The sequence below is a fragment of the Gambusia affinis genome, linkage group LG16 (assembly GCF_019740435.1).
Source record: "Gambusia affinis linkage group LG16, SWU_Gaff_1.0, whole genome shotgun sequence".
In the NCBI taxonomy this organism is placed as follows: Eukaryota; Metazoa; Chordata; class Actinopteri; order Cyprinodontiformes; family Poeciliidae; genus Gambusia; species Gambusia affinis.
Window position 1 is genome coordinate 2,533,094 of NC_057883.1, and position 16,660 is coordinate 2,549,753.

At 41.1% G+C, this 16,660-nt stretch overlaps 1 protein-coding gene across 3 annotated transcripts in view; it reads right to left on the reverse strand.

The window, feature by feature from the left end:
- Positions 1 to 7,503: 7,503 nt before the first annotated feature.
- mipol1 (mirror-image polydactyly 1) overlaps positions 7,504 to 16,660 on the reverse strand; it is a 55,563-nt gene continuing 46,406 nt past the window's right edge. For all 3 annotated transcript variants that reach the window (XM_044142732.1, XM_044142734.1, XM_044142733.1), the window contains 3 exons: positions 14,970 to 15,064; positions 10,577 to 10,768; positions 7,504 to 8,051 (listed from right to left, as the gene is read on the reverse strand). In XM_044142732.1, the coding sequence (XP_043998667.1) occupies positions 7,985 to 8,051; positions 10,577 to 10,768; positions 14,970 to 15,064 (354 nt within the window). In that variant the 3' untranslated portion in view covers positions 7,504 to 7,984. The remainder of the gene's footprint in view (positions 8,052 to 10,576; positions 10,769 to 14,969; positions 15,065 to 16,660) is intronic.

Below are 16,660 nucleotides of genomic sequence, written 5' to 3' on the forward strand. Positions count from 1 at the left end.
TTAAAACAAACTTACTGAGCCAAATGAGAGAAAGTCTAACTTATGATAGGATCAGCTTTGCTCCCATGTTTTGTTCTTCATGTTAAGAAGAAACAAAAGGAAAAAACGAGCTGACTTTTGACAAAAACATTTAAATCTATTTTAACGATGGCGTGTAAAAACCGTTTCCTTGACAACAACAAGAAAAGAAAGAAAGATGTGCAGCAGCTGCCTCAGCTTGTAAGCAAATTTGGGTTCAACGACCATGTTGTCGACCCAGACCACGAGCCCGCCTTCTGGATGATACACACGAGAATATATATATATATATTTGTTTTAATCCGTTTAGATAAAAGGACATAAGGTTAGGTTGTCCTGATAAAAAGAACAAAACAAAACAATAAGCACTTTTTATTTTTGTTTTGGTTTTTCCTGCATATATCATCCTGTCACCTCCACTGACTTCACATGATAATAAGCAATAGAAACGTTTAGCGCGCAACGGGATTATGAGAACCAAGTTAGAAAACTAGAAACTAGATCGAATCATAAAGTTTTGCTTTAACAAAGAAACTTTCATATTTCTTTAGTTTACATGAGTTCATAATAATATAACAAAAAAACCCACCCATACCAGCCCTATTAGTGCAAACCGCACAGCGGATGAGAATATTAACGACGTCACCAGCATCTAAACAGTTTTTCTCACCAAAATTATTTAATGGTGGTAAAATGGTAAATGCTTTCACAAGTTAATACAGCAGATTAAAATTTGTACACATATATTGGATAATACTTTACTCCATCTAAATGTTCCTTTTTATGTTGTAATATTTGATTTTTCAGGGTGAATAAAGCTCCAGGAACAGCGGGCCGAGCAGCGGCCAGCTGCCTCCAGCAGAGGATGGTGGAGGGTTGGAGGAGCCCTCCAGGTTGAATGAGGAGCCGGTAAATCATCAAAATGACGCAGTTAAAAGTCCGAGCAGCTCTATGCTAACAATGCTAATGGTTAACATTTTGTTCTTGATGGGACGCGATTCCAGAGGGATTATTTTCATTGTTTATTCGTTTGTTATGAAGATTTTTTGCATAAGTTTTAAATTTATTTATTTATGTCGATACGTTGTCAAAAACAATTAAGTATTAATTGTAAAAAAAAAAAATCTACTAGTTTCTAGAGAGGTACTTGCCTTTTTGTTTACTTATTTATCTACCTAATTATTTATACCTATATATTTTTTATAATGTCTGTAGGTCAGTGCATCACCTCGACTCCCAGAACCGGGGGGTCCCGCGTGTGAAAGCAGCCGGGGAAGGGGCTCGCTCCGCGCGGCCTCGCCGGATTTCACGGCTCGCTGTCGGCCTTAACCTCCGCCGCAGCTCCGTGAACCTGAACACATCCCGACAGATTTCACTTTGATCTGAGGCTGTCTCACACACTTTCACCGCCGAGCCGCAGAAAGGGCTCTAATGATCCAGGAATTATCCGCTAATTATCCGCACACAAAAGTAACTCGAAGCGCACGCGCGCGAAACGAGGCGGACACGTCGGGAGCGCGCGAACGACAGCGGGCCTAATGTTGAGGTCACCAGAGATAATAATAATAATAATAATAATAATAATAATAATAATAATAATAATAATAATAATAATAATAATAATAATAATAATAATAATAATAATAACTGGGTGTATTATTTTAGGTGGGAGTCAAAAGGATTGAGTTGTATTAGAAGTTGATTTTAATTTTGGACTCGTATATGAATTGGCGCGTGAATTACTGGCACAAAATTAACGATAATAATAATAATAATAATAATAATAATAATAATAATAATAATAATAATAATAATAATAATAATAATCAGGGAACCACAAAAAAAATTTCTTAGACAACGCTTTTTTCGTGCAAGCATCACAAACGTGATTTGTAAAAGTAAACATCAGATTCAGAGTGAGACAGTAAATTATTACAGATGACCTTACAGTTACAGACGGAGTTGTAACACTTAGTAAAATATGAATATAATTTAGTTCCGGTAGAGCGTCCATGTCCAGCAGACAGACTTTATATTCATTTAATCACGATTTACTACAGCTACAGATCTATTACTTTTCATCTATCACAAGAGATTATTACTCATTAAATCCAAATCTTATGATTTAATCATTTTCTTTGAATTTAGTTAATAATAATATATATTAAATTAATTATATGTATATAATTAATTTAATGAGCATTCAGGTTTTTTTTGTTGACTTTTATCTTGTATATTTTAGACCTCAGCTTTATGAGTGATTTATTATCTGCTATAACTATAAACTTGATTGTAAAAGTGCATAAAAAAAGAATTCCCTTTTTTTTAGTAACAATTCTATCAAACTTATTCTAAGTTGGTCCCATCTCTCAAACATTAAGAAATGTTTTAGAGGAAATCTTCAGGCTGCTCGGAAGCTGCCTAAACGGGTTTCTGTAAATACCGACTTTCTCACTAAAATAAAAGCATGAATCGTGTTTGCATACGGCGCCTCCGCCTGAGTACACAACGTGTGTGTGTGTGTGTGTTTTGGTTTCTGCATTCGTCCCTGAGCGGATCAGGTGAGAGGAAGCAGAACAGAGAGAACAATAAGCCTGAAGAGCTGTCTGGAAGTCACAACACTTCACACCGCCACAAAACATTCCCATCTCTGAGATGGAACAACAAACCGAACCAGAACCTCTCCAGATGCTGCTTACCCAGAATCTGGATTTACTCATACGAACCAAAACAGGTTGTAGTTTCTTTAATTTCGTTCGTTTATTTCTGTCTGGGCCTGCAGAGCTGTGGCTGTTTTAATCCCAACGTTTGTATAAGTGGACCTGATATCTGGATCAAAGCTGCACACAGGCTGACACTTGGTCGGTTGGGTCCGTTTCTGAGGTTCCGATCTGAGAACAGGTTGTGCTGCTGATCCTCTGCCACCCAGCCTGCTGTTGTAATACGAGCCATATGTTCTCTGTGGGCCAAAGCCAGGGCCGCTCTGGACACAGCGTCGGCGGTGAGGGCAGTGTCAGCGGCGCCGGGCCCCCCAGGCCCCCACCATCGTTTCACCAAAGCCCTCAGCCTCTTTTCTCTCGGCTCGCTCCTTATGGAGGAAAATGTCGGCCACAATACGGCGGCCTTCAGCCTCTTTCTTCTCCGTGCCTTTCATTGCCCCACTAGAAAGCCAAGAACAGGGGCCCCAGGGCCACTAAGGCCTTTTGATGGGGATTGGAATTAATTATCTCCAATAACACAATTGTGCTCGGTCAACGAAAAGAGCAAAGAAATCCCCTCCAGAATCAGAGAGATGAGAAGAGAGAGGGAGAGAGAGAGCCCCTGCTTTTCCATTAAAATAATTCAGAGGAAGTTTATTAGAGCTTTGTGAGGTGCTAATATGGATCAGCCGGGAGGTTGGTGGTCCTGGGTGGGGGTGTGGCGCGGGCGGAGGGGGTGGATGTGTAATTGGCAGAGACTCACTGGTCATTCTGGCTCAGATGGAGGAGAAGTCACTGAAGGGGTTGAACTAAATCTATTTAAACTGTTAAAACGGCCAAATAAAAACTCACCTGTCTTCAAACCTTCAGCACTAATGAGCAGATTCTGTTCACACTGATGAGCTGCTCTGGCTGCTGGCTTCCAGAAACGCTCCGCCAACACTGATCCCCAATAAAAATCTGAAGAGGCCAGCCGATGCAGGTCTGTGAGGCTCCGTCCTCACAGAGACACACCGACAACCTGATCACCCTGGAGGATCTGAGCTTTGACTGGACCACACACAGAGGAGATACTTCACTAAGACGGAATCAGAAGTAACTGATTTTGTAACCTCTGAAAGCATTTGGTTGCAACGGATTTTATTATAAGGGCTACTTTTTTTTAGCTTTACATCATGTTATGTTATTACCTCATCAAACTCTTGCCTGTAATGTTGCTTTAATTCTTTCATGCACATCTGATGAATCCTTTATGGCATCTGAATGGCAACCATTCAGTTGTACAAGACGGCTGAGTGGCTCTAGCTCTCTGCCTTTGAGGCGCAGCTCCTCCTCAGAGCTGCAGTTTACAAGTTTCCACTTCACAGTGCAGCCACCCCACCCTCCACCCCACCCTCCACCCCCGTCACTCCCTCACTCAGCTCCTTCAGACTAGCCAGCAGCAATTAGCAAACACCCTTTGGAACTGCATATCTGCTGAGCTCATTGTAGGAGCTACTTCTCAGAACGACGCTAAGTTAATAGAGGAGCCATTTTGTGATGACTTCCAGAAGGCGGAGCTTCAGACAGAGCACAAGCTTCTTAAAGAGGCAGAGGTTCAATTTCAAAGTGTTATGTTAAGACATCAGTTTTTTTTAAAGTCATGTTTGATATACATTTTTACAACTGAAGGTAACAGAGTTTATTTATTGTGTTGTAAAATGGGATGATGTGGTTAGAAAACACATGTGGCTTCAGAGTAAAGGAAGCTGAAATTATTTGAACCTAATTTTTTAAGTGTAAAATGTTACAATATTGTCTTTAAGTTCATTGTGCTAAATTAACTTCAACTGGAAGGTATTTCTGGGAAAAGAAGAGTTTCTGTTGTGATTTTATCAACAGGACTGATTCTAGACCTCTGGATGTAACCTGGATGTAAAGTGATAAGTGAAGAATGATTTTTTGATTTTGATTTGTCAAACAGTTCCCAAGTTTATTCCAATGAAGCTCATTGTTTCTATGTACAATATATATATTTTTTTTCTGAAGACATGAAAACATGTCAGATAAAAAAACTAATTATGTTTCATAACTTAACAACCTAAAGACTATTTTAATTTAATTTAGGAAATATTTCACAAAATCAAATCCCAGTTCTTATCTGACCTACAGCAGTGAGAAAAGATCAAAGCGTGTCTGATTTCTCTCATGCTGGTTTTTCTCCCAGTGATGTTAACAGGAGACCAAGACAGAGACGTGATGCAGTGGAACACTAAAAGGATTCAGGAAAAATAAAGCTTTGTGTTAAATCATAATCTGATCGTCTGCAGTTCAATTCATTTCCACAGAACCGACTCACAGCAAATGTTGTCTGAAGGCACTTTAGAGAAAGTCACTCACACATTCTGGTTGATTTCAAACGCAGTGAGCTCAGTTCATCATTCAGGACCAACATGTAGCGACAGCTGACAGCCGCTTGCGTTGTCGTTGACTTTACAGCAATCCCTCACACTGAGCATGCATGGAGCGACAGTGGGGAGGGAAAACTCCCCTTTAACAGGAAGAGCCCTTCAGCAGAACCAGAACTGGGTTCAGTGTGACCATCACTGCCCAAAGTGAGTCACAGCATCAGCTGGACTGGAGAAGAGAGACTGTTGGGCAAGCGTTCTGATTCTCAGCCCAACGCTGTTAGAACGGATCTAAATGGCTTAATGGAGGAGCATTGTGATGAAGGGCTGGTGTTTGAGAGAGCAGGAGATTCTTAAAGAGACAGAGGCCTAATTTCAAGGTGTTAATTCTTTTAAGTCACGTGTGATGCATGCAACATGTTTTATACCAACTGAAGGTTACGTAACTCCTTGATTGTGATGTAAAATGTCACCATGTGCCTGGAAAACACAATATGTCCCTTTAAATTAGTCGACACCAATGCGATTGAATAAAAACTAAGTATTTGTTTTTTAATCATTTGCAAGGTCTCAGTCATTCAGTTACTTTGAAAGTCATTTAACTATTTCATGCTGCAGTGCATCATGTTCCTTCATTATGTCATTAAATTTTGTATTTTTATCATTAACAGCCATAATTACACTCTTGTTGGTGATGTTGGAGTTTATTGTGACTTCATGCTGTCGTCTCTTCCACCATCAACACTGCTGGGACTGGAGACGCTGTTCAGACTTGAACTCTCTAGTTTCCCTCCGACCTCTGACCTCTGAGGTAACGTCTCCTGCTTGTCCTCACTGGAAGTGTTGCAGAGTTCAGGTAAAAGAAACCTGCAACATCTGTCGATACTCTGGACCCGGCTTCTTTACGTTCACTTCACATGAACAGAAATAAACTCCATTTATCGGCGCAGCATGTCTGCCTGGAGAGCAGCTGATGGAGATGGAGACGCTGGAGATCTGTTCTCATGCTCTTTGTTTTGACATGAGCGCCATCTGAATGTTATTGCAGTTAACACACACCACAAAGATCAATGTCTTACGCGCGCTCACACACACATACACGCATACACACACACACACACACACACTCCCAGGTGGCATCAGAAGTTGGAGCTCCAACAAACTGAGTCTTTCTTGAGAACAAGCAGATTAACGGCCGCAGGATTAAGAGCAGGACACCCAAGTCGACAACAAGTGGTCTGCTATTGCCATGGTAACCAGCCCGTAGCTGGAGGCAACCCGCCCCCCCTTTTTATGAGCCACACATCACAACTGATGAAAATCCCGTCTCCCTGATATCTTCATTAAAGGAGTTCCTCAGCTGAAGCCAACTTTATCTCCTCGGTTTTCATTTCTAACTTGTGTTGCCAACCTGGAAGAGTTCTGATCTTTATTAAACTCTTCATTCTCCTCCATCATCTGCAGTTTACAGCGCTTCAATAATGCAACTGATGAAACAACCATTGACTGTGAGGATGTTTTAAAGGTCATCTGTGGTATTGATAAAATGATCACAAAATGCAACCAAATGCACTAAATTGACTTAAAAAGTTCAATAGAACTTAGATTAGATTTCAGTATTTCTGGTTCATATTAAATATCTATTGATAATACAAAGACTTTGACTATATTCTCGTTTCCGATGACAAATTTTTTTTTTCAGCAGCGTTGATGTTGCTGCATTATTTAATTTATACTTTTCGCTTTCTTCAAAACCTACTGAGAAACAAACATTGTGCCCTCGTTACCAGAACACTGAACATTATCACTGATGTTAGTGACTATAAAAAGTATTCATTCCCTTGGATGAGTCACATTTTCTAAATTGCTTTTACAATTTAATCATGATCGCAAAATGTATCTTTTTGTTGACAAAAGAATAAGGACAAAAAAAGTGTTTTCTGCAAAAATAATTACAAATAAAAAATCTGAAACACAGAATAGGAGATTGCATTAGTGGATCGGTCTCACTCTGGCTGCACATTTGGCTTAAAAATGTTCAAATGCGTCTCCTTTTTCTGAAACTCCGCCTTCAGGAAGTTGTCACAACATGGTTCCTCTATTGTTCCTTTAACAATGTTTTTCCCAACGTTGCTCTGAGAAGTAGTTTCTATTAGGAGTTCTGCAGTTCCACCAGGTGTTTGCTAATTGCTGCTGGCTAGTCTGAAGGAGCTGAGTGGGGTTGCTGCTGTGGGGCTGAGGAGGAGCTGTGTCCTGGAAGGCGGAGCTTGGTCCAACCAGGAGTTTCGCACAGCTGAAAGGTTGCTATGGAGAATAAAGGATTTCTCAAGCATGCATGAAATAATCAAAGCTAAACTCCAGGTATGTTTTTGATGAGAGAATAACATCATAATATGATATTAAAGCTCAAAACAAGTTGATTTTACTTTAATTTTTCACTCTTTACAGAATCAACAAACAGCTGAAATGTGTGTTCACACAACCCGTGTGTACAAGTTTCACATTTACACTTATTTATAGAAATAAATGAATACTTTTTTTCGTATATTACAATTTATTTAGAGTCACCCGAACAGCCTGGCAGTAAGAAAGCTCACATCTCTGAGTATTAAACAAGTTCTGATGACATAATCACATTTATTTCATTTTCTGCCTCCAGTAAAGGAGAGAAAAACACACAGGATAAAAAGTAAAGGTGCTCAGTTTTCCAGCTGAGAACACTCTCACATGCAAAACAAGTGAAGAAAACAAAGACGAACATAATTTCTTCTGCTGCTTCCACGTGTGACCAAGTTTTAATCACAAAAAGTAGAAAAGCTTCAACAGTACAAAAAAAGCAAACAAACCACCAATTTGGTCACATAAAAAGGATCTGATGAATCAGACGACAGCACGCAGACTTCCTGCTCCAACTTTCTTCCTCAACACTTCCACCAAACGCTCCAACCTGAAGAGGAGGAAGAGGAGGAAGAGGAGGGTTACAGAGGGACGATGAACCCTGCAGGCCTGAGTGAGAGTGGACAGGAGAACGTCTCAGCTGGTTAATGCAGTGCTGCAGCAAAGCATGCGCCGCCGACGGCAAAGTCCACTTTACAACCGTCAATGAGAATATTAACTGCAGAGAGATGTTGATGTGACTGCGTGTGTGTGTGTGTGTGTGTGTGTGTGTGTGAGAGAGAGAGAGAGAGAGAGAGAGAGGTTTGGATGACCTTCTAACAATCAGCGAGGCTCTCTCCCTTTCCTATTCAAATTAAAGTCCCCATTTGTAATAAGCAGCAGATTTGACTCAGTCCTTCCCATCAGAGAGCAAACATTCCTCTTCACAGCCCAGAAACTTGGAAGGCACCCCCCCACCCCCCCCTACTACTCCGCTCCCCCCGCTGGCAGCCAAATTACTGCAGAAAGCCCCAGGTTTGAGTCTAGGAGGACAGCGTGGGACGCAGACGGAGGACTTAAGCTGTTTTCATCACCGATCTCATCCCTTCATCTTCAGGTTGATGAGCTGAGAAGCAGCAGGAGGAAAAGAAAAAGAAGAAGAAGAAGAAGAAGAAGAAGAAGAAGAAGAAGAAGTCGTCACGTTCAACCAGAGCCTTTTCCCTTTTCCTGAATCCAAACCTGTAAGGCTTAGTTCTCTCCTGATCATCTCGTGCTGTAGACTGCTGGTCATGATCAGGAGCGTTTACATGTTTACGTTCTGTGAGGTCATTATTGTCTGTGGTGCACCAGGCACCCAGAAATCGCCCTGAGTTTCCTGATTGACCATCAGCCGATAATTACACATGAAGCCGATCAGCAACTGTCCTTCATCACTCTGCCATGGCAGACCTGCCCACCGGGTCAATGTCTGCATGTTTGGAGTTAACAATATTCACTCCACTGTTACCAACTCAGCAGCTTTCTTTTTAGTATTAGTATTGATTTTTTTTTTTTTTAAAGATCAGTGATAAACCAGAACGGTGCAATCGGTGCATCCCCATTACTGTCGACTGATGGGTGAACATCCCCCTGTGAGTCCTGGATCAGGCAGCAGAAGTTCGGTCCATTAACAGCTGCTGGTGGAAACACTCAGCTGGACTTTGGGTCACATGCGGGTCAGACGGTGAAGAACATTTACAGATTTAATCAAGAAAAAAAGAATCATATTCCAACCTTCTTCCCATCTGTCTCTACAAAGACAAGCATCCCCAAAGCATGATGCTGCCACCGCCATGTCTCGGAGGGTGTGGTGTATTCAGGGTGATTTTATTCAACACATATTCGATTCATGCTGGAGGCAAATCAAATGTTGCTGTAACTCCTGTCATGCTGTGGGCCAGAGGGAGATCCAGAGGTTTGGCAGACTGCTGGTTGTCCTGACATGCTAACAACTTCGTTTCCAGGCAACAGTTTCCCACGATAAAAATGTTCTGGATGACAACATCAGCATTGGCAGCACTGCTGATCCAAATCATTTGCTTTTGCTGCAAACGGTCTGATGCTGTTTGTTCTCCAACATACGTGTGGAACCAGCTCCACTGGAAGACGAGGCCCAGCAGTGGAGCGGGTTCTGGTTCCGATGGAGGTCTGCTCCAGTTAAAGGACAGCTTTCGCTTTTCACTGTTGGTACATGCAGCATGTATGACGGATCACTTTATGTCACTGACTCCACGCAATCTGTTGAGTTTTCTTAGAAAACTTTATAGACAGTTTGAATAATAATCTGAACTTGACTGCATTGTCTGATAAATAAAACCGATTTAGAATTTTGTACTTGACGTGGAATGTGTCTGCATGACCGGATGGAACCGGGTCGTCTGTAAAAGGACCGTTAGACGATGTGTGTTATGAATAATTCTAATTAATTTCAGCTGAATTTATTCATATTTTTGTTGTCTCGAGGCAAAAAACATTTCAAGTCAGTCAGACATATCAACTGATGTGTGGTTTGCACTGCCCTGTTTGCAGTTTGATAACAGCATAACTGCACTGTGACCAAACAATGCAGAAAGCTCAATTAGTTATTCAAGGCCGTTTAAAACGTTTCCAAGGGAACCAGCAGATTGCATTGAGTCGTCGTTTCACAGCTTTCACTGCTCCTGGCAGACGACTGCTTTGGTTGGTTTTGCAGCAATCCTTCATACTGAGCATGCATGCGGCGACAGTGGAGAGAAAAACTCCTACAGAACCAGAACCTGGCTCAGTACCAGCAGCCACCTGCCACTAATGAGAAGACAGAGCAGGATGGAGATGATGATCGAAATTTTTAGATTGTAGATTGAAAAAACAAAACAAAACTGAATTGAGTTATAGAAATATGAACCAGCTGACATCAGCCGGAATGTTAACCAAATAAACAGAAGGCTGTCATTTAATGAGATGCACTCCTGAAACTAAAGAGTCCATTTCTGGAGCTGCAGAGAAACTATTAAAACTACAGAACAGGTGAAAACAGAGCAGACGTGGTCAGAGCGGTCAGGCGGTGAACAGACTGACCTGCAAACTCTCTCACTGGCTTCCTGCTCAGCCTCCTGGCTGCGCTGGAGCTCAGCCGCAGTGTCCTCCTTCTCCCTGGACAGCCGCTGAAGCTGCGCCACCAGAGACTGGACCTGGGAGGACAAGTCCTTCTGGTCTGCAGAAGACTCAGCAGGAAGTGACGTCTGGGATGGAGTGGCGTGGTCCTGAGAGCTGACAGAGGAGGAGGAGGAATCGGGTCACGGTTGGTTAGAATGATGATTCTCTCATTAAATCTTCAACAACAGGCTGAATTTACTGTCTGCTCGAGTCAAAGTCCCGCTAAAATGATTCCAGGGTTTTGCTGTTCATCGACTTTTAATGCAATGTTTTCACATGTCTTGAACTGATCCACGTTGTTTTCCTCTGATTTTATATGACAGACCAAAACAAAGTGTGGCAGAGCTGCCAAGTGGACAGAAAATAAAACTTTGCATTTAACAATTGTACAGAATCATTTCTGGAAATTGTGGCATGCAAAAAAAAAAACCACACACCTTAATACACACTGTACAGTTCAACAACTGAATCTAACTTTGTCAGATTTACATTCAGTCCAGCTCTACACACCGAACGGTGAATTGAACAAGTTGGAGAAATAAATTGTTTTAAAGCAGAGTTTTTATTTTCTTCATCTAGACTGAAAGCGAAAACAAAATGTCTTCCTGCTCCGCCTGCTTTCTGCAGCCTCTTCAGGTGTCTCTGCAGGCGTTCAGCATCAATCCTAGTAATTTATGGAGGCTCACATTTTCATCAGCATAGATGGACTCACTCCTCATCTTTATTCTGCTTCACTTTGCCGCAGCTGCTTTGCTCAGAACTGGACTCGGACCCCTCCAGGAAATCCTCCAACTGATCTTAAAGCCCAAAACACACCTCTCTGTGGTTCAAATCTGCCTCACAACGTCTTATCTAATTACTGTTTGTTTGTCGTCCTCATTGCCGGCTGTTTACTCCTGTTATTATTCTACAGGTTATCCAGATTCCTCCAGTCACCAGTCGACTGGCTGCATTTGGACCGAGATGAATCAAAACCACAACTTTTGTGCTTCTTATCATTCCTCTATCCAAAGCTTCTCTTTCTGACACTTTGACTGGTTATTATTTACAGAGCTGAGAAAAACCATCTGCCTCCGTACAGATTTCCTCTGGTTTTGCTTTAAAGGGTCAGTATTGTTTTCCAAGGCACCATCATGGCACATGATCAAGTAACTGTGTTACTTTCACTTGTTATAAAAGGCTTTATATATATGATATGACTTAAAAGAAATCAAATTTGACTTCATAATCAAACGCCTTGTCACTGGGCCTTTAAAAAGTCCTGTGCCTTCAGGGACTCACCACAACATGGCTCCTCCATTAACCCTTTAACAACATTTTTACCAGCGTTGCCCTGAGAAGCAGCTCCTGTAATGAAGTCAACAGGTGTTTGCTAATTGCTGCTGGCTAGTCTGAAGGAGCTGAGTGGGGGAGTGACGGAGGAGGGATGCTTGAAACTGCAGAGGAGGAGCTGCATCTCAAAGGCAGGGCTAGGTCCACCCAGGCATTTTGCACAATTGAATGGTTGCCATGGAGATCAAAGTATTTCTCAAACATACTTGGAAGAATGAAGGCAACACTACAGCTATATTTTTGATGAGGGAATAACATTGTAAAGCTCAAAAAGGTCAATTTTTACACGACACTGCCCCTTTAACTCATTGTAATATCGGACAACCTGAGTGAATGCTACATGATTTCAAATGATGGTTTCATTTATTAAATTAAATGAAGTTATTCAGAGCAGCAGCATTTCTGTAAAAAGTGAATTTCCTCCAAAACCTGAGGACTGGTTGTTCCACAAGGCAAGCAGTGTTTTCCATCACTGTGCAGGGATTTCATTTAACAGTTAATTCAGCCACACTGAAGGAGTTTTCAGCATATCTGGCTTGTTCACAGTCACAAAAGAAAATCTCAATTGGATTTAAGTCTGAACTTTGAATAGGTCACTCCGAAATCAGGTTTTGTTCAGCTATTCAGAAATGGCTCTGCTGGAGCGTGTTGGACAACTGTCCTGGTGCAGAGTTGACCTTAAGTTCAAGGTCAATCTCCTTTAGGATTTTCTGCTACAGAGCAGAATTCATGCTTCCAGTAAATCATTATGCTACCAACATCGTGTCTGAGGATCATCAAGAATCCTCAGGATTCACTCTTACCAGTGAATCCTGAACTCTGACCTGAACCGAGGAAAGTGAAGCTGTAGATATCGTTCTGGGTCATTCTGTGACCTCCTGGATGAATTGTTGAGTTCTTGGCGTCATTCAGGCAGACTGCCGACTCCTGGGAATGTTCTCCATTGTTCCATAGTCTCTCCATTTGTTCTCGCTGCAGTTCTCTGATTTTGTAACTCTCCTCTCCAGACCAATGGATGGGAATGAGTTGGATTCTTGTGTGGTTTATGACTGATGTGTTGTTTTAGCCTTCCTCATGTTGTCAGACAGGTTGTGTTTAGGGAACGTTTTGACTCTGTGGGTCTGGTAATAATCAGTCCTGGGTGTGGCTCATAAAACTAAACCAAAACAAAGTCAATCAGTTATTTTATGATTTATCAGGATGAGTTGTTTCCCATAGATCCAGCTTGGTTTCAGTAGCTTTTATCAAAATGACCCAAAATGGCTTTTTACTCATTTTCCTCTATTTTTGATGTTAAAATGTGTTTAACACCACACCACCCGACTTCCTTCTAATGAAATAAGAGTTACCTCTCATTCTTTACAAAAAGGAGCTTTAGAGAACAGACAGAACTAACTGAACACACACTGAAACTGTGTGTTTGTTGCTGTCAGACAGGTTTCTGTTTGAACATGAACACACTCCCTGACTCCAAATCAAACTCAAGTCTTGCTCCTGAATCCTGATAAAATGTCTTCAAGCACAGTAGCTGAAGGTCATTAATGTGGACTGGAGAGGTAAACAGCAGGTGGAGCTAATTCTCCACTTGGTATTGTTATTATCAGTGATTTCCTAAAGTTTGCAAATCCTCTGGACATCATTTTGGGTCAAAAATAAAAACATGTTCTCTTTTTTAAGCTGTTAAAACACTTGAAACGTCTCTTGATGGGTAACTTGGTTGCAGAGTTGATAAATAGTTCAAGTTTTTTAGTATATCGATTAAATGTTCTGATTAACAGCAAGAAGAAAACCACTAAAACCTATTTTGGTTAAATCAGTTTATTTAAAGGGGCAGTATGATGTATTTCCCAGGCACATAGTGCCATTTTATAGTACAACCAATTAACAATGTGACCTTCAATTGTTATAAAAATGTTGTTTATGTAAAACATGACATAAAAGAAATTTTACTTTGTAACTCAACACAAATTGGGCCTCTGTCCCTTTAAAATCTCCTGCTCTTTCTGAAACTCTGCCTTCCATTGAACAAAAATCTAAAACAGAATGTATAACATAAGAACTGCAGTTATTTAAAACAAAAGGCCAACGATTATTCCTATAGTAGATATCAAGTGCTAACGATATCCAGCCAAATCCCAGCAACCTGAACATGATGATTCCCAGCAAAATCTGTCTTTTCTACGTGGCAACCTGACTGTGGAGAATTGGATGTTTCTGAAATTCTGCTGTTAATAGAATAACACAAGTACAACATATTGATATCAGCAGGCTAATCAGTCAAGCTATCTGCTCAGGCAGAGCCTGCTGTCAGCTGCTTAACATACAAGCTATTTGAGAAAACCATGGTCAGAAAATTTAGATTTAAGGTGTGTGCAAGGAATGTGAAACACATTTAAACTGGGTCGGACCGGAACAAGATTCGAATTTCTTCTACACTGGCGACTCTTTAAATGTTACATGAAATCACATTGCCAACAGAAATGTGATTCTGATAGCAACACAAAGAAAAAACCTGAAATCAGGAAAGAGTCTTTGCACAGCAGGGAACTTTTGCCATTATTAAAGCTGCAGTATGCAACTTTTACAAACATTTTTCTTTTACATATTTGTCAGAACTGTCACTGTGTCGTGACAGAATAACATGAGAGATGCTCTGAAACTAAAGTCAAGCTCTTCTGTTTTCTTTTAAACATGGTGTAAAATAATCATTAACTGATGAACTGATTAGAAAAATCAGCCAAAACAGCCACTAGCTGTCCTGTCTGCTCTGATTTGTCCAGGGAAGAACGTTTCAGACATCGGCTGCTTTATAGAATCTGAAACCTGTCAAAGATAAAAATAAAGGAAAGGATGTACTTTCTGAAAAAACAAAAAACAACAAAAAAAGCAGTTTCTAGTTTTGCCAGATGGTCTTTGAGGCTCACAACAACGTCCCAGACAGCAACAGCAACAGCAACAATTGTGCTTGTTGCTTGTCACTAACCTGTGATCGGCTTGTAATGCCTGAATCTGAGCCTGCAGCCTCCGTTTGTCGTCCAGAGCTGCGTCTCTCTCCTTCTGCAGCCTCAGCAGCTCCTCCTGCCCAGATGAAACACATGGCAGTCAAACATAACAGTCCTCAGCACATTTAAAGTGACAACGCTTTAATTAAATGACGGCTTTTCTGCTCGGCCACTCATATTCTGAGTGAATAACAGAAAAATGCGTGTGCGGGTCTACAGGTGTAGAACAACACTCCACAGAGTGTGTGGGGTGTGTTTGTGCTTTAAATGTGCGTTCCCACCGAGCAGCAAGGAGATCAAGTTCTGGATAACTACAGAACTGACTGTTTAAATAAAGGCTTCATTAACTAGTTAACTGACTAATTCATTAACATAAATGTCAACACACCTGATCATGAGGATTGCATTTACATCAGCTCCTGATCCCACAACATGACTGCAGCCTCCTGCACCACATCTGCTGGTGCATTTAAAGACACAGCGGGGAGTAGGATTGTAGAGGTTTGTGAACCGAGGAGTGGGTTTGGATTTACTGAAGTCTGATAGAAAGTACTGAGCAGCAGCTGGAAACAGATTCAGAATGATGTGGTTTATTTATGGGACTGCAGCTGACCTTTATTGACCTACATTAACATCGAATGATGAAAAGTTTCAGTGAATGAAGCCCCTGGTGAGATCAGTCCGACCGTCACCTGAATGCTCTGGTACCGAGTTAAAAGAGAAAACTTTTGAATTTGAGGGAAATGACCAAAAAAAAAAAATAAATAAGAAAATTCAAAAAATGTTTTCACCAGGTTTTCTGGCAGTGAACAAATAGAAATAATTTTGGTAATTCTAACTGACATACAACAAGAAATGTTTGGCTTGATTTAACTTCACACAGTACGGAAAAAAATGAGTTTGTTTTTTATTTAGTATATGTAAATATCTGGTTTCAGCTGTAAATCACTGGTTTCCTGATATGTCAGGTTTTTACTAAACTGGGTTCACATTTTCTGTCACTTCTCTCATGGATTTAAGTTCTTCTAATGAAATGTTGTGAGTGAGTGGAGTCTGTTGCTTCTCTCCACCTGGTCACTTTCATTTCCCTTGTTTACAAGAACGACAGCCGGTGCCTTGGAATATCATGGGCTGGAAATGATCAGATGCCTCCTAAGATAATGTTCCTTTAAAAGTAAAGTTTGCATAAACAGAAGTCTGTTAACCAGCTAATATCAGGACAGACTGATGTCAGACTGTAGATGGCAACGAGAAGCATCTCAATGAATTTTCTATACATGCTTCCAGTGATAAATTCATAAAGATTAAAGATCATATCATAAAGATTGTCAACATTTCATATCAGTGTTGTGTGGCGCCGACCCACCGTCCAGGATGACGACATACAACACTTCCTCTGCACTTCCTGGTTTGGGCTCAGCCTGGGCATTGGTCCAACCACTCCGTTTTATTTCTTACGCTGGTTTGCAGTTGTTAAGTTTAACTTTGTGCATGTTATTTTATTGAGGAAGGTGCTGAGTCAGTTGGTTTCTCTCCAGATGCGTATTAGCAGACTGGAGGCGGGTGGTGCTCAGGGATGAGGACGAAGTCCAGGCAGGAAAAGATAATGCTACAAATAAAGCTTTTTCGGAATACCGCCCCTTTAATAAGCCACGTCTCGCCACGTTATCTG